At 35.4% G+C, this 19440-nt stretch overlaps 1 protein-coding gene across 1 annotated transcript in view; it reads left to right on the forward strand.

Moving 5' to 3' along the window:
- The window catches only part of LOC121409279 (inversin-like), a 40359-nt gene extending 21172 nt beyond the window's left edge, over positions 1-19187 (forward strand). Inside the window, exons 5-20 of the mRNA XM_041601176.1 lie at positions 3671-3736; positions 4111-4215; positions 5831-5941; positions 6283-6465; positions 7344-7509; positions 8918-8973; positions 9554-9653; positions 10993-11044; positions 11906-12083; positions 12738-12962; positions 13525-13619; positions 14024-14461; positions 15385-15626; positions 16766-16855; positions 17897-18025; positions 18482-19187. Coding sequence (XP_041457110.1) covers positions 3671-3736; positions 4111-4215; positions 5831-5941; positions 6283-6465; positions 7344-7509; positions 8918-8973; positions 9554-9653; positions 10993-11044; positions 11906-12083; positions 12738-12962; positions 13525-13619; positions 14024-14461; positions 15385-15626; positions 16766-16855; positions 17897-18025; positions 18482-18543 — 2298 coding nt within the window. The 3' untranslated portion in view covers positions 18544-19187. The remainder of the gene's footprint in view (positions 1-3670; positions 3737-4110; positions 4216-5830; positions 5942-6282; positions 6466-7343; positions 7510-8917; positions 8974-9553; positions 9654-10992; positions 11045-11905; positions 12084-12737; positions 12963-13524; positions 13620-14023; positions 14462-15384; positions 15627-16765; positions 16856-17896; positions 18026-18481) is intronic.
- The last annotated feature ends 253 nt before the right edge of the window (positions 19188-19440 follow it).

Consider the following 19440-nt stretch of genomic DNA (forward strand, 5'->3'; position numbering starts at 1 on the left):
ATTCTGAATAATACCTTCTAACATTCTGGTAAACCAATGTACCTTATGTGTCCTATTCTGAATAATACCTTCAAACATTCTCGTAAACCAATGTACCTACTATGTCCTATTCTGAATAATACCTTCTAACATTCTGGTAAACCAATGTACCTAGTGTGTCCTATTCTGAATAATACCTTCAAACATTCTGGTAAACCAATGTACCTACTATGTCCTATTCTGAATAATACCTTTAAACATTCTGGTAAACCAATGTACCTACTATGTCCTATTCTGAATAATACCTTCAAACATTCTGGTAAACCAATGTACCTACTATGTCCTATTCTGAATAATACCTTCAAACATTCTGGTAAACCAATGTACCTACTATGTCCTATTCTGAATAATACCTTCAAACATTCTGGTATACCAATATACCTACTATGTCCTATTCTGAATAATACCTTCAAACATTCTGGTGAACCAATGTACCTACTATGTCCTATTCTGAATAATACCTTCAAACATTCTGGTAAACCAATGTACCTACTATGTCCTATTCTGAATAATACCTTCAAACATTCTGGTAAACCAATGTACCTACTGTGTCCTATTCTGAATAATACCTTCAAACATTCTGGTAACCCAATGTACATACTATGTGCTATTCTGAATAATACCTTCAAACATTCTGGTAAACCAATGTACCTACTATGTCCTATTCTGAATAATACCTTCAAACATTCTGGTAAACCAATGTACCTACTATGTCCTATTCTGAATAATACCTTCAAACATTCTGGTAAACCGATATACCTACTATGTCCTATTCTGAATAATACCTTCAAACATTCTGGTAAACCAATATACCTACTATGTCCTATTCTGAATAATACCTTCAAACATTCTGGTAAACCAATGTACCTACTATGTCCTATTCTGAATAATACATTCATACATTCTGTTAAACCAATTTACAAAATGTGTCCTATTCTGAATAATACCTTCAAACATTCTGGTAAACCAATTTACCTAATGTGTCCTATTCTGAATAATACCTTCAAACATTCTGGTAAACCAATGTACCTACTATGTCCTATTCTGAATAATACCTTCAAACATTCTGGTAAACCAATATACCTACTATGTCCTATTCTGAATAATACCTTCAAACATTCTGGTAAACCAATGTACCTACTATGTCCTATTCTGAATAATACCTTCAAACGTTCTGGTAAACTAATGTATCTACTATGTCCTTTTCTGAATAATACCTTCAAACATTCTGGTAAACCAATGTACCTACAATGTCCTATTCTGAATAATACCTTCAAACATTCTGGTAAACCAATATACCTACTATGTCCTATTCTGAATAATACCTTCAAACATTCTGGTAAACCAATGTACCTACTATGTCCTATTCTGAATAATACCTTCAAACATTCTGGTAAACCAATATACCTACTATGTCCTATTCTGAATAATACCTCCAAACATTCTGGTAAACCAATGTACCTACTATGTCCTATTCTGAATAATACCTTCAAACATTCTGGTAAACCAATATACCTACTATGTCCTATTCTGAATAATACCTTCAAACATTCTGGTAAACCAATGTACCTACTATGTCCTATTCTGAATAATACCTTCAAACATTCTGGTAAACCAATGTACCTACTATGTCCTATTCTGAATAATACCTTCAAACATTCTGGTAAACCAATATACCTACTATGTCCTATTCTGAATAATACCTTCAAACGTTCTGGTAAACCAATGTATCTACTATGTCCTATTCTGAATAATACCTTCAAACATTCTGGTAAACCAATGTACCTACTATGTCCTATTCTGAATAATACCTTCAAACATTCTGGTAAACCAATATACCTACTATGTCCTATTCTGTATAATACCTTCAAACATTCTGGTAAACCAATATACCTACTATGTCCTATTCTGAATAATACCTTCAAACATTCTGGTAAACGATATACCTACTATGTCCTATTCTGAATAATACCTTCAAACATTCTGGTAAACCAATATACCTACTATGTCCTATTCTGAATAATACCTTCAAACATTCTGGTAAACCAATGTACCTACTATGTCCTATTCTGAATAATACATTCATACATTCTGTTAAACCAATTTACAAAATGTGTCCTATTCTGAATAATACCTTCAAACATTCTGGTAAACCAATTTACCTAATGTGTCCTATTCTGAATAATACCTTCAAACATTCTGGTAAACCAATGTACCTACTATGTCCTATTCTGAATAATACCTTCAAACATTCTGGTAAACCAATGTACCTACTATGTCCTATTCTGAATAATACCTTCAAACATTCTGGTAAACCAATGTACCTACTATGTCCTATTCTGAATAATACCTTCAAACGTTCTGGTAAACTAATGTATCTACTATGTCCTTTTCTGAATAATACCTTCAAACATTCTGGTAAACCAATGTACCTACAATGTCCTATTCTGAATAATACCTTCAAACATTCTGGTAAACCAATATACCTACTATGTCCTATTCTGAATAATACCTTCAAACATTCTGGTAAACCAATGTACCTACTATGTCCTATTCTGAATAATACCTTCAAACATTCTGGTAAACCAATATACCTACTATGTCCTATTCTGAATAATACCTCCAAACATTCTGGTAAACCAATGTACCTACTATGTCCTATTCTGAATAATACCTTCAAACATTCTGGTAAACCAATATACCTACTATGTCCTATTCTGAATAATACCTTCAAACATTCTGGTAAACCAATGTACCTACTATGTCCTATTCTGAATAATACCTTCAAACATTCTGGTAAACCAATGTACCTACTATGTCCTATTCTGAATAATACCTTCAAACATTCTGGTAAACCAATATACCTACTATGTCCTATTCTGAATAATACCTTCAAACGTTCTGGTAAACCAATGTATCTACTATGTCCTATTCTGAATAATACCTTCAAACATTCTGGTAAACCAATGTACCTACTATGTCCTATTCTGAATAATACCTTCAAACATTCTGGTAAACCAATATACCTACTATGTCCTATTCTGTATAATACCTTCAAACATTCTGGTAAACCAATATACCTACTATGTCCTATTCTGAATAATACCTTCAAACATTCTGGTAAACCAATGTACCTACTATGTCCTATTCTGAATAATACCTTCAAACATTCTGGTAAACCAATATACCTACTATGTCCTATTCTGAATAATACATTCAAACATTCTGGTAAACCAATGTACCTACTATGTCCTATTCTGAATAATACCTTCAAACATTCTGGTAAACCAATATACCTACTGTGTCCTATCCTGAATAGGCTTGTCTGGGACCTGTGGACCATCTACATTTATTTTTTGCATTTGACAAAACAAGATTTTGTAAAGTTTGTCTAGAAATTGCTTGTGCTTGCAAAGTGGTACTGTCCTTGTCATAGTAATGCCAATCATTATCATCTAACTCCTGAAATGAGATGGAGCTAGTGGGTTTGTAGCATTGATCAAATCTTGGTGGCTTTTTTTAATGCTTTGATACTCTCCATAGTTTGATAAAATGTGGAGTGTGTATCGCAGCTATTTATGTTTGTAATAAATAGATTATATAGGATTTTGTTTTTTGTGACTATTTTCAGAGAACTGCCTTACACTGGAGTGCATCCTATGGAAATGAGGAAGCAGTGAGGATGCTTGTGAAACATGTAAGTCAGGAATATATTTAGTTTTATAAAGGGCAAGTCTATCGTGTCATAGGAAAAAAAAAACTAGGGTGAAAACTAGGGTAAAAAAGCTGAGGAAATTTGGTACAATATCAAAATTAATTAAATGTAGCTTTTATTCAACCGCTTGATATGGGCAAATATATTAATGGAACTTTTATCAATTAACACCATTGTACGCCAGTAAAATTACAAATTTATGCATTCCATATTATTAATTTATTAGAAATCTTTCCTTAGAACTTGAAGCTGATTTACTAATGAGTTCACAAGATAAATGACGTTTATAAAAAAACACGATTTGTCAGTGTAATGAGAACAATGTATTACCAGAACATGCTCCTTTATTTTTCTAGAGCTCCAACATTGGTATACCAGACAGTGATGGTAAGACGCCACTCCATTGGGCAGCTAATGCAGGGGATTCCCCTACTGCTATTAACACCGTTCAGCACATACTGGTAAGAATAGAGTCAGGGTAAAGCTATCATATCACCATCCTCATGTGGTGTTCTTTTTTATGTCAAGGTGATGACTAGGAGCATCAAGTATGCCATCAGATATTAATGTATTCCCTGACATAGCAACTCAATTCTGATAACTTATTATACAGTGCGTCCCAGAAAAAACGAAACCGAGATTTAGCAATAATTTATCATAACTTAATCATAAATAAATAGACAAATGACCTACCAATGTAAAGCTTAGAATCTCCTCTTTCATCTGGTATTACTTAGATTATTCCTCATTCACGTATGAGTGAGCAAAAACAAATCGAAGAAAGGATGCCAAAAACTCATTTTGCGGGGGGTATCTGAATTTCAAAAAGAAAATCGCATGACTAAAAAGTTCAATATCTGCTCTTTCCTTTGATACCTTTATAACAGAAAATGGTCTAGAAGTAAAAAAGTTATGATCCCTTGAAAAAATGCTTGTATTTCGATAATTTCATTAAATAAACGTGTTTTCACCGGTTTCCCACAGAAGCTATCGCACGGTAACAAAAGACTTAATGCATGGCTGATCGTCAACAAAACGGAGTGTCAAGTGAGTTTGAATGCTAGCCTGTAAAACCTCTTCATTTTATGAAATTATTGAAATACAAGCCTTATTTAAAATAACCAGAACTCTGTTATTTCTTGACCATTTTCTGTAATTGAGGTGTCAAATTAAAGAGCAGATATTGAACTTTTTAAAAATAAGTTTTTCTTTTCAAAACCCAGATACGCCCCGCCAAGTGACTTTTTGGAATCCCCTTTTCAAATTGTTTTTGCTCATGCGTGAATGAGAAATAATCTAAGTAATTTCATACGAAAGAGGAGATTCCAAGCTTTAAAATGGTAGGTCACTTGTGTATATCGTATTTGTGAGTAAGTTATGATAAATCATCGATAAATGTCTGTTTTGTTTTTTGTGGGACGCACTGTATAATCATTTAAATCATATTTCCCTCATTTAGAAAATACCTCCCCAACTGCCACCCACCAATTTGGCTAATATAGTGTACAGACCAGTATTTTTAACTGAATTTGCCTGTAGGGCTGGAGTACAGGATGGTGGAGCATTTCAGTATCTAATGATCTTTGCACACTGAAGGCTGCTTTATAAATCAATGTCTATAAATAGGCTTCCACTTACAAAGGAATGTACATGTATGTATAAATGATTAGTAACTCATGACAAAGGATGCATGTATTCATTGAGCATCATAAATCATAGATATGATGGTCAAAAATGTCACTGATATGATAATGTTGCATGTGTCTGTCTGCAAAACTGTGTCTACATGTACGGTATGCATGACAGCCATTCATAAAAGCTTTATAGATAGCTCTTCAATTTTTTGGATGAAGGTCATTTGTCATAGATTATTTGTTATAATTTAATTCTATTCATATCTTTTCCGTTTTCTTTAAAGCAGGGTATCAAAATCATGGTCCTCTCAGGAAAATGAAAAAGAGAAAATGTTTTGATATTTCAGTATTCCAAAGTCAACATACATGTACTTTCTATATTGAATTGTGTTATGCAGGCAAGAGGCATTCTAGTTTTTTAAATCCTTCATTGCATGTATAGGAAACTGAACCGAGTGTGGTGAACTGGCAGGACTATGAGGGGAGAACAGCACTTCACCTGGCCGTTGCTAATGGTAATACTGCCATAGTCCAACGGCTAGTGGATTTTCAGGTATGTTGGTCATTGGAGGGAAAATTGCTTAATATGATGAAATCAGATGAAATGTGCAATGCCACCATTTCAAATTGTAGTCTTATTCAAATTATTGAATGACTTCCTCAATTAAAAAGTCATGATATGTCTGAATTTGAATATTTGTTATTTCAACTTTAATAGCCAAGTCGCACTGTATTGTATTGGGATACATAATATTATATGCTCTGACAAGTGGTATGATATAACTACATATTAGAAGTAAATCATCAATGAGATCATATAATTGAAGGCAAGTTAGATGTGGCAAATGATGTACATACTCAATCCATTTCCTTTATTATTCTCTTTTGACCCAGACTCCACTAGTCAAGTGCAACATTTCTGTCTTGGACAATATGTTCCGGACCCCTCTCCACTGGGCAGCTGTCCTTGGCCACACCCACATGGTCAACATGCTACTGGACAAGAATGCAAATTACAGCTGTTCGGATTCCAACGGGGCCACACCCTTACACTACGCAGCACAGAATAACCATACGGTATTGATATTCAAACATCTTTAATGTGATCATGCTGTGGTATCTTAATGCTTTATTATAGCTGATCATTCACAGCTATGTTGTTTGACATGTAAACCTAACTCTGCCTTAGTCAAATCTCTTGGAAGCACAGCAATCTGTTAAGATGTAAATAACATTATGCTGTACATAATATAATAGATTTTGCGTGACTTCAATCCCTGAAAACTTTCTACTTCAAGCCTTTCCAGGATTCATACTGTACACCACATGTGGAACTTCAACATTTTACTTAAAGGGGAAGTTCACCCTGAAGAAATCTATGTTGTAAAAATAGCAGAAAAAAGAGTGAAAAATATTGGTGAAGGTTTGAGGAAAATCTGTTAAAGAGTAAGACAGTTATTAGAGTTCAAAATTTTGGATTTGTGACGTCATAAACGAGCAGCTGCCCCATGTGTTATATAATATAAAATGTATGAATTTCAAATTTTGTATGGTTCCTGATGACTTAATTTTGTTTTCTTTCCATGATCGGGTGTGAAATGATTTGTCTATTGATATACAAAAGTTACAGTGAAAACCATTTTCAATTTTCTGAGAAAATGACATTTCATTGATTTTTTACCATTCGCTATGTAGGAATGCTGCTCGCATATGACGTCACAAATCAAATAATTGAAATTCAAATAACTTTTTAATTATTTGATGAATTTTTCTCAAACCTTCGGCAATATTTTTTATTATTTTTTCTGCTATTTTTACAATAAACTTTTTGTCAGGGTGAACTTCCCCTTTAACTTCTTTTTCAGTCCCATCAAGCAACACTGTCTGTCTTCCTTTATTTACCATTTTTGATTAGTTTCAATGTGTCTGATCATGCTTCGTCTGTCTGTTTCTAGGAGACTGTGGAAGTCTTTCTTCAGAGGGAAGGGATCACAGATGAACCTGACCTTGAAGGAAGGTCAGCACTCATGTGGGCGGCTGGGAAAGGAGCGGATGGGGTGATTGAGGTCATGATGAAATTCAAACAAGACATTAATGCTACAGATAAGACAGGAGCAACGGGTAAGTGTATAATGCAGACTGTACTAATTTGCTCGGGCCCTTGTGTAAAAAGTTACAAGACTTACCCACAAGTCAAAGACCTGCTGGGGTCCTCATCTAAGGAGGTACAAGATTTGTCTGAAAATCAAAGATAAACTAAGATACTCTTACAGGTATATCTCCCTCTAAAATGTGTGTAGTGATATTTGGATTGACCAACTTTCTGACACATGTTTTAATGGTTCTTTGGGACATACAACAAATTGCAAATTTGCTGATGTGGTTTACGGTACACCATGTAGAGTGTTATAGAAACAGTGGATAGAAGAAGAGAAGAAGTGGATAGGCGAGAAAGTGGAGTTTTGAGAATAGAATATTCTTTCTTGAAAATAGTCCTGAAAAGGACTGTAAACCAGAAGGAATGTTGAGTGAGAACAGCTTGAGTAGTAGAGCTGATGAGGAGATGCTGGCTTGAGTCGGCGAGTAGAGATGATGAGTAGTAGAGAGACTCGATGTTTCAGACAGGTTGACTGTCCGTCTATCCACTTCTTCTCTTCTTCTATCCACTGTTTCTATAACACTCCACATGGTGTACCGTAAACCACATCAGCAATTGTACATGCCACCATGCAAACCTTCAAACAACATCCAAATTGCAAATTGTTTTGTGATGAACAAAAATACTTCATGATAATGTATGATTGGTGGTGGTGATTTTTTACCTGACTGCTAAGAAAGCATGAATGCTTGTAGGCAAGCAACCAGAGGACCGACGGCTTAAGGTCCTTTCCGCAGGACCTGGTACTGAGGATTAATGCCTTGCCAAAGGGCAATAGCGCACCAAGTGGGAATCGAACCCGGGTCACCGGAATACAAATCCCCCGCTCTACCGACTGAGCTATCGCGCCTCCTCAACACAATTTTTTTTTAGGTCGATTGATTTTATGCAAGAGCCATGGGATCATGTGGTGCTAGCATTGGCGAATCATAAAGGACTTCAGTGATATTGTCTTACAATGTCTTGCATATGCTAGCAACTTTAGCAAATAAAGTTTGAATGATGTGCAAATTTCTCAGTGTTTATGGCAATAGAAAAAATTAAAAACTTTTTTGCAATCTTTTACAGACATTTTATTTGGCTTTAAGAACCCTGGCAAAATCCCCAATTCACTATATCTGCATATATTTGTCATTGAGTGAGATGCACTGTTTATTGTGGGAATTGTAAACAATGACCAAAAAGGAAAAGATCTATCTGTGGTGTGACTTGTCATGCTGAGCCCTAAAGATGTACAGTTCATGTATTTCTTGTGCTTACCACAAAATCCATTTTTTAACACATTAAAATACACATCCTATTAATCTCAAGATAGAGTGCCTTTGATATTGTTCTCCATAGTAAAATTTGAAATAATCATTCTTTAATCAGCCCTCCATGCTGCTGCTATGTCGGGCCATGCAAGTACAGTCAATGTCTTATTGCAGGTAAGTCCAGTTATTTTGATATTGTTAGGTTTAATCATGAAATACTACTGGAATTGTCTTAAAAATGACAATTTTCAGATTTTCCTAATTTTTATCATAGCAATTTGTGAACTCTAAGAAACTTTTTAATTGTCTATATTTGTTTGATAATAGATTTTTCATTTTCTTTTAAAATATATTCATGATCATATCTATGAATGTTTTGAAACTTTGAAGTGCCAAAATATTCCCAAAGACATTCTTTTTTTTTCTTTTTCATTGGTACATGTTTATATGATATATTATTCCAAGGCGTTGTGATGTATTATAAACTTATAAGCTTTAAACTTTGCATCATGGATGCATATGCCTTTAGTAGATGGACTGTATAACTTTTTAGTTAGCATTGAGGTGGTTGAGTTTTGATTACCAATGTTATACAGATAAGGTACAAGTTGGGTCAATTTAAATACCATGATTTTATTGACAATATCAATGTTTGCCTCAAACACTTCTCAAGGTCTTCATCTCTTTATTAGGTTTCATATTAAATTCTATTTCTTTCCCTCATACATTATTTGCTTGGTTTCCAATTTTTCAGCATGGTGCAGCAGTTGATGTTGTTGATCAGACTAAACACACTCCTCTGTTCAGAGCGTCTGAGATGGGACACACAGAAGTCATGATGACTTTAGCTAAAGGTATTCATTGGACCTTGTCTTAATTTTGGGCATAGTATCTCAGTGAATCTAATCTGATTTCATGAATTCTTCATGCAAACGAATCCTTATTTTGAAATTGGACTCAATTGAAGTTTTGGACTCTTAAAAAGGGTTATTTTATTATTATTATTTTTGGAATTCTTTAAAGATCATTTCCTATGATTATGTTAACGGAATATGACAGTAAGAAGGTCTACTGCAATTGATTTCTATCCAGATCATTCAAAATATGACAAAACAACAGCTAAAAATATGTTCATGCCAAATAGTTATGTTTGGTCCCATGTATGCATTGTTGTGAAGCAATGCATGTGACTCAGAGGAAAATAAAATTAATTTCTGGGCCCTGTTGTACAAAGAGTTACGATTGATCCGATTAATCAGTGTCATAATTTTTTCTACGAAAAATTTGCACGATGTCCTTTGTATGCAAAGAGAAGTGCAGTGAATTTTTAAGAAGACAATGAATGCATGAATATGCATCACAGCTAGAAAATATTTTGAACAAACATGCATAATAGATGTGGACGTTGCTGGCCATCCATAGTTGCGATTGATTGGATCAATCCTAACTCTTTGTACAACAGGGCCCTGATCATACAATAAGTCTTGATGTGTTATTTTCAACATTTCTCTCCTTCATGATTCAGTTTAATGATAAGTCTTTTGTCTTCTTTAATTCTCTGTCAGATGCAGTCAACTTGTGACATTAGTACCATTGCATTTAAACTATCATTTGAAGTAGTTTCTTTTTCAATAGCACACATGATTAAATCAATGTGTGTATGTCAATAAAGTTTTCACCTTTCATATTATGGCACCATTTCTTACAAAGCTCCCCAAAAAATGAAGATATGCGATGGTAGACTATGGCATGTTCTTGCATATTTTATGTTTTAATGTAATCTGGAGGCCGTTTCATGAAGCTGTTCATAAGTTAAGAATGAATGGTGATCCTTTCTTGTGGTAACTGATATTCACCAGTAAATGTTCATTGGTGATTAATTTAGCATATAAGAAAGGTTCTCCAGTCATTTGTAAATGTTCTTATTATACTCTGCTGCTTGTATTCCTGTCTATATTATGTTTGTCCCATTGAGTCATATCTATTGTTATTGTCACTCTTGAAATAAAAACATTTACGATTCTGATTTACCAAAGAAAGTATTCTGTGAAGCCATTTTGAATTGAATTTAACTGGATTGAATTGAAGTGGATTGGATGGGATTGAATGGAATTGATTTTAATTTGATTGGATGGATTGAATTGAATTGAATTAAATTGAACTGAAAGGAATTTGATTGATTTGAAATGACAGGTGGAGCTCAAGTCAAGGTAGTTGATCAGGAAGGCAGATCTCCTCTTCACTGGTGAGTTTACAAGCACAAACATTGGGAAATAATTACATGATGAAATAGAGCAAGGCTTTGTAACCCTAAGAGAGATGCAACAATTCATTGTATCTTTTCTATTCAGGTCAGAGATTAGAAAGCAAAATTGATTGGTGCTATTAAAAGCACATAATATTACATTGGCAATTCAAACACTGTTTTGTTATGACTACATAGATGACAGTCATATTTATCTAGATGTTCATATTTTCTCAAAATTTGTGATTTCACCTTGCTGACAACTGGATATTTATCATTAATGTCCTATTGATATGCTGGGGGTAATAGATGTATATGCATCATGCTGTTTGGAAAAAGAAATATATTTTGATTGCTTTTTTTTTAAATGAAGCAACTTAAAATTAGTCAGACAGCTTTCCAGGTTTGCAAATAGCCTTTACTGGATGTGAGTGCATAGGGTTGTGTTTTATGAACTTATGCAAATAGATAATGTTCCAGGGGTCGTTTTCTTTTTTGGGGGGGAGGGGGTGGGCAGGGGGGTCTCTCAAAGTTTTATAAATTTTATAAAAAGTGAATATGTTTAGACCATGAAATATTAAAAAAAAATAAAGTAAGTACATTTTTGTTTACATATTGTAGAACTTAATTTTTTTAATCATATATTTTCTTTGATCTGTTGTAAGTGTTTTACACACAACTTTTCACCTGACTGGAACATGTTCTGAGGTTAGCTACATAGGGATATATCATATAAAAAGGGTCACCAGGCACTATTCAGTTATAACTAACTTATGAACATATTAGTGAAACAGGCCCCTGGCAATGGCTTTCTTATTTTGTTTACATTGATATGTATATTCTCCATCATTTGATGAACAGGGCTGCTTTAGGAGGTCATACGTGTGTCTGTTACCATCTAATGACACATGACATAAGTCCCAATGTACAGGATAATGCTGGTCGTACCCCTCTACAGTGTGCTGCCTATGGGGGTTTCATCCGTTGTATGACTCTACTCCTAGAGCACGGTGCTGACCCTAATCTACAGGATAATGAGGTGAGGATGAAGACTTCATTCTGTTGTTTTGATGACATTTTAACTTTGATATTGGAGAGTGATCCATTCATTGGAAGGGATAGCCTGGAAAATAAAAGAAATAAAAGCATGTAAGGACTTGTAGAAAAGACACTTTTTGAAGAAAAAAAAGAAAGCTGGAAGAGGACAAGAATATGTGATGCTCCACCATAGCATGATCAGTAGCTGGAGTGGGAGGTATTTGTGTAAGGAGCTTTGTTTTTTTTTTTTGTTATTTGTTGTTTGAAAAGTAATAAATCAATCTATCCCTTATTCAGTGACAGATATGGTCTACAAATAACATTGTGTCAGGATTTGAAAAAGGATGTCCCGTATCTCAAAGGGTCCTATTTGTGAAGATAGATGCAAAGGAAAGTAACTGACCACAGCTCAATGAAAATTTTACACCAGTAATTCTTGGATAATTCTAGGAGAATTTGGGGTTTCAGGTGGACAAAGTTTCTACCAAGTTCTCTTTTAATCCGATAATCCCATTTTAGGATTAATGATGATGCATGATTCAATGTTTATATGTTGCTTAGAGAAGGCACCTTTGTACATAACACCACTGCAAAGTAATTTGTTGCCGTCACAAGAATAAAACTTCCTGTAATATTATCTCACTTACATTCACAGGGTATGACGGCTCTTCACTGGGCTTGTAGTACTGGATACCTGGATGCTGCAAGGTTACTCTTAGACCATGGGGCTTTCCCTAATCATATGGAATTAACAGAGGATCGCTTCACACCCCTTGACTACACCCTACTTAATGACCATCATGAAGTATCACAATACATGGTTGAACAAGGCGCACTCTCTATCACTGGTATCAGAGACATGGCTGCCACTCGTATTCAGGTAATACCTGCCCTCCAGACGGTGACTGTGTTCTACAAACAACCATTCTAAATACTGAACTTTGCTTGAAATTATACACATTTGAAAATGATTTATGTAGACTGATTTGAGTCTAGAGACAACTGATATTTATTGTTACAATTTACATATCCAACAGAAAATTAGTAATTCAAACTTTATCCCATAAAAAATAACTATTCAATTCATTGTAGTAACCTGGAGGGCCATCAAGTTCACATTTCAGGTGGACAGTCCCTGATTATCTTTCCTGTTTTATACTAAACAGGATCTGATACAAAGTGTGTGTTCAACTTCTGATCAGAAAAACATGATCAACATTCAAACAAATATTTGGGATCAATTAGAAATTGGATCAACGATTCTAATTTGTTACTTGGCAATCTTTTAAAACAAAATGTGCAACAGAACTTGATTGTTATTGTTGAGATTTACTGATACATACATATAATGTGTAATTAAATGTAACTGGGATACAATATAAATTCTTCAATGAAAAAAGTGGAGAACCTGAAAATATGGATTGATATTCTTTTATCTCCAGAGTCGTTTCCGAGGTTTCTGTGTCCGCAAGACATTTGTTGAGAGAAAGAAGCTACTGATGAAACATGAACAACTGAGGAAAGATGCGGCAGCTAAGTAAGAATTCAAGTTTAGAAATGAGATATGGTAATGAATGATATATCTAGTGTTTGAAACCAAATTTTTGTTTTAGTGCACTTCTGCAACGCTGTAGTCTATTAGTCCCTCACCAAGGATGCAAAGCTGTGGAGCGTTTCATATATTGGATGATTTATCTGACAAATTGCCCGAATTCACAAAGGTGGTTATGAAAACCATCGGTTGAACCCATGGTTTATGCAGATTTCCTGTATAAATTATGTTTATTTACCGCTTAATGAACAATGACCAGTTATGATGTACGCTTTTGTCACAGTGTGCCAAATTGACGCTTGTTGCCTTGGTTAAGCACGCTATTTTATTCATGAATCCACTGTTCTGAATTAATGAATAAACACATTTTCTCTGCTGTTTCTTTTCAGGAAACGTGAAGAGCAAAGCAAAAAGTATGATCAGCCAGATTCCTCCTCAACCCCGTTGAACTCCCAAAGTATCGAACATATCCCTACTTTGAATCCAGGGGATAAATCCCAAATCAAAGAGAATGGATGGACATCAGAGAATGCTAACACCAACAATAACAATAATGTTTGTGATGCATCAGTGAGCTTGTCAGAGGATACCAGTACGTTACATGACACCTGCTCTGGAGTGGGGGAGGTAGAGGGAAGGGTTATAGGACCACCTCTATTAGTGAGTGACAACCCATGTTCCGTCTCACTAGAGAAGGTTAGGGATGAGGAAGGTCAGCTGAGGATTCTGAATGAGAGAAGAAAAGTGGTATATAAGGAAAGACTAAGGTTGGCTGACATGCGAAGGAAGAATAGAGCTGCTACCATCATTCAGAATGCATGGAGAAAGTGAGTACATGTTGGAAAGATTCTTTCCTTGCTTTGTTGATTTGACATAGTCAGTATTAGTATTGGTGATTATAATGAAGTTGATGATATGACTGACAGTGAAGATGATTCAGATGATGATGAACATGATGATTATGATGATGATGATGATGATGATGATGATGATGGTGATGATGATGATGATGATAATGATGATGATGGTGATGATGGTGATGATGATTATTATTATGATAGGTTAGGCTTGTGTTGTTATTGATGATATTCTTGAAAATAATTTACATATCTGTGAATAGGAAGGTAAAGGTTGTATGAAATCAAAGCTCTTATTATCAAGCAAGAGAATGTTTCAATATTGTTCTATATGTCAAGCAAAATGTCTTCATGCAGGTGCTTCATGATTTTAATTATCAAAGTGCATGCAAGTCCTCCATGTATTATAGATCTTTGAATATTTGGATCTTATACGGTTTTGTATGTGTTTAAATTCATCAATACACATGAAGTACTATCATGACAATCCACACTGCATCGAATGGGTGACTGAGTAGCTGATTTTTGCCAACTAATGGCTGTGATGATTATGATCCTGTTCTACCTATTTGTCAGGGACATACACCTTCTGTATGTACAGTAAATGTGATGGAATAGCAATAGAACATCAGATCAATTGAAAGATTACTATCTGGTGAATGAGGGTCCCGTTGCATAAAAAGGTACTGTTATGGTATCTTTGCCATCCAATGTTAACTACCATGGTAACGATGATCAACAGCCAATCAGAATCAAGGATTCCTTGCAAGCTGTGGTAACCATTATGCAACAGGACCCTTGTCCTGTAATGCAATTCTTCTTACACATAGCTCAACATATCAAATAACACTACATGTTATTTTTCAATCTTCCTTCAAAATTTGAAATTGCAGTTTCAGACAATGCAACACTAAGATGATGCACACTGTTCATGAGATACAGCTTCGGCGATTGATGCGCAAGGATGAAGACGTTTGGGAGAGACAGATAGCTGCATGTACTATCCAGCTTGCATGGCGGCGATACTATCGTCGCAAGCTTCTCAAAGCGCTTGGGGGTAACAAGGCACTCGTACACACCTATGATCCAGAAATAATGGCTCTTAGACAGTATCTGACTCTTCAGAAAGTATATGGTAAGATGATCCAGAGATTATGATCGCTATCGCCTCTTTCTTGGCTCTATTGGATTGTTTTATATGTATTTTGTTGTTTCCCGTGGAGTGATGTGAGGACATGAGTAAATACATATCACACATAGGGGTCCATAACTTGGAGTGATGTGAGGACATGCGTAAACACATCATATCACACATAGGGGTCCATAACTTGGAGTGATGTGAGGACATGCGTAAACGCATCATATCGCACGTACGGGTCCATAACTTGGAGTGATGTGAGGACATGCATGAACACATCATATCGCACGTAGGGGTCCATAACTTGGAGTGATGTGAGGACATGCGTAAACACATATCACACATAGGGGTCCATAACTTGGAGTGATGTGAGGACATGCGTAAACACATCATATCACACATAGGGGTCCATAACTTGGAGTGATGTGAGGACATGAGTAAACGCATCATATCGCACGTACGGGTCCATAACTTGGAGTGATGTGAGGACATGCATGAACACATCATATCGCACGTAGGGGTCCATAACTTGGAGTGATGTGAGGACATGCGTAAACACATCATATCACACATAGGGGTCCATAATTTGGAGTGATGTGAGGACATGCATAAACGCATCATAATAGGGGTCCATATAAACTTTCAAGCTATTGGTTTACCCTACCCCCAGTCCCCACCCCAACTCAATACATTACCTCTCGAATCATGTTAGCATTTGTTTCACACTGTTTGGGTAACTGTTAATTATAACCATTTATTGTACAATCTAATTTGATGTTGAAATGAGAAAATAAATTAAAGTGATACTTAAATTGAATTATGAATGGCTGTTGAGACCTGGAAATAGGTTTTCGTATTAAAGTGAAATAATGTATACTGTACTTCCTAGTGGTTTATACATGTAATCTTAAATTCTCACAAATACTCTACATCCTATCTTGTGTTTTTCATGTTAGAGGATGTCCTTTCTGATTAAATAACCTCAGATTAAATTTTTATTAACATGGGATGTCAAAAAGCAATAGATTCTTTACAGAAAATGCAAGTTCATCAACAAAATTATGTATCCTTTGCTTCTATTTATGTCATACATGTATGTGTAAATGTTCTTTATTTTTTGTGAATATTATTTCTAGGAAGTAGCATGGAAGCTAAAGAGTGGTTCCCTGGCCCACCTGAGAGAAAGGATCGTCCTGATTACATGAAATACATTCCTTCACCTGCTGGTAATACTTACATCTATGCTATCTTCTAAACATGATAATTGAGAGAATCGTCAAAACAAGTAGGCCAATTACGCAAACTTTGAATGGTTCTTGCGAAAGATAATTCATACAAATTAGGTTAATTTAGTTTAATGTCTGAAAATATTTTTAAGAACATTGCAGAACCGCGATGAGCTATGAAGGGTTTATTACAGAGCATTATTGAAGAACTTTTCATGAAAAGTTTTCAGTAGCTTATGACATCTGTCTGTGAAAAAGCACAGATAAAAATCTTCATGAAATAGTCCCTAGTTTTGAATGTATTAGATCTCCAGTTTCAAATCCTATTATTCCTCTGAATAATACTATGAGATTCTGATAAATGATTAGATTTAAAACAATGATTATAAAGATATTGCGCTTTATATAACACTAATACATTGAAATATTGCTTTATATCGCTTTACTTATATTCTCTTTGTCTGCATTTCTTCAGGGGGGGTGGGACTCATATTATTTTTTCCGGGGTTGTGCCTAGCCTTGAAATGGTGGTCTTAAGGAACTGAAATCAAGATGTAAAATACAGGGTTTTGGGAATTATGATCTATCTAGCAGAGTGAAATATGGTGTCTTGAGAACTGCATAAGATATCCATGCACCTTGCGCTACATACCAAAATATTGTGATATATTTTCATAGTGAGCCTTCTCAGTTGTCTACAGTATATCCTTGTGCTGCATCTCATTTGTGTTGGATTGTTCTTACGTATACGGCCATTAGCCTTACGGTGTGATTTTGTTGTCACAAACGCTGCATGGGCCCTCTTTGCATGTGAAAGAATATGTCTTGGAATGGGGGTCTTCAGAGTGTGGAAGAATGGGTTTTATTTAGATTGATTCTGAGAGAAACTTGATATTTGGAGAAATTAATCGAGGTTTGAAACAAATGTCATCAAAGCATGTCTACATACCACATTATACATGTGTGCCCCCCCCCTCCGTGTTAATTGCAGCCATGTATTAATATCCACTTGTATGTGTGTCACTGTTTCTTCCTTCTCAGCTTTGTCATATAATTTTGCCATGGAGCAGTATATGCCTGATAACCTGAAGATAATGTGTAGTGGTTTGGATAACATCACCCTCCAGAGGTCTGGTCTGGATGACAAGTCAATGGCACTCAATGAAGCAGGTGAGTGAATATCTGAGGAGACGGTTTGATTGATTCATTCATTGGTGAAATGGATGGATTGATGGTGATGATGATGATGGTATGATGATGATGATGATGAAGATGAAGATGATGATGATAGAATGATGATGGTGGTTCTGGTAACTATGGTTTTCATGTATATATCATACTCCTCATCATCACCACAAATACATAAAGATCATTGCTCTCTACAAAACATCTTAAACACAAGGTCACTTTGAACCGTTCTTTGTTCTGTGACCCCTTTAGTTGGCTGCAATAGATCATAGAAACTGACCACATGGACTTCTCACTTGCAACATAGCTGAAGTCCAACTTGTAGCATGTAAGCCTGTGAAGTCTTATAATCTCTACAATTTCTGAAAAGAAGTGTAGGAAAATAGTGTGTACTCTAAGCAAAAAAGTTCTTTATAATTTTCTCTGTATTTGACACAGATGAAGCATTCTTGCGCCAATCTCAAAGTTACAACAGCCACAGCAGTGCTCCAAATTCCTGATAATCTGACTGACTGAATAGTTCACACAAATGTTTTGTAAGGTATATTTTCTTCCAGTATCAGTGCTACTTCAAGGTTCACCATTTCATCAGGATGTCATCGTCCCAAGTCTAAAAGAGGTTAACTGAAATATGTGTACTTTAATCACCTTGATTATTGCATAGACATGTACTTTTAATACTGCTTTCTTTACAACAGTCCTTAAAAACCATTATTTTGCTTAATTTATATATCTATCTCTTACAACATTGAGATATCCAACTGTTTCATAAAATAATAGAGATATTTAGAAATGTTGATCATGGTCATGATTTTATAAATTATTATAATGGTTATTGTATTCATATTTATATTAATATTGCAGTGTAAATTGGAAATTGATTTTTAGATTTGAAATTTACAAAGTAGGGGAAAAATATATAATGGTATACAACATCCTGTTGTATTTCAGACCAGTATATACTGGGGGTGTCAATTTGACCCCCCCCCCTTAGATCTGGGTCACTGATTGCGCGATCGCAGTGAAAATTTGAACGCGCATAGGGATTATGATTTGTATTGTGCCATATATCTCTCAAAGGCATTCAAAGGCGCATTTTAGGAGGAGCCAGCCAATCTGGGTCGCCTAAAAGGTGTGCACACAGAACTGTGACCCGCAGGTCTTTCCTCCCGATTTAACTGGTTGTGGGAATGCAGGTGGACCACTACACCGGGGTTTCCCTATGCTATTAATCGAATAGTGCAGTGGGTTCTTTTTGTGCAAAGGGTGTGACTTTCGCCTACACGGGGCCTCCATTTAACATCCTATCCGAGGGTCGGAGTGTTTTCCACTGTAACCTAGCCTGCATCTATAGAACCACCAATAATTCACCAGAAAAGGTTCTCTGAAAATGGCCG

The sequence above is a fragment of the Lytechinus variegatus genome, chromosome 2 (assembly GCF_018143015.1).
Source record: "Lytechinus variegatus isolate NC3 chromosome 2, Lvar_3.0, whole genome shotgun sequence".
Taxonomy (NCBI): domain Eukaryota; kingdom Metazoa; phylum Echinodermata; class Echinoidea; order Temnopleuroida; family Toxopneustidae; genus Lytechinus; species Lytechinus variegatus.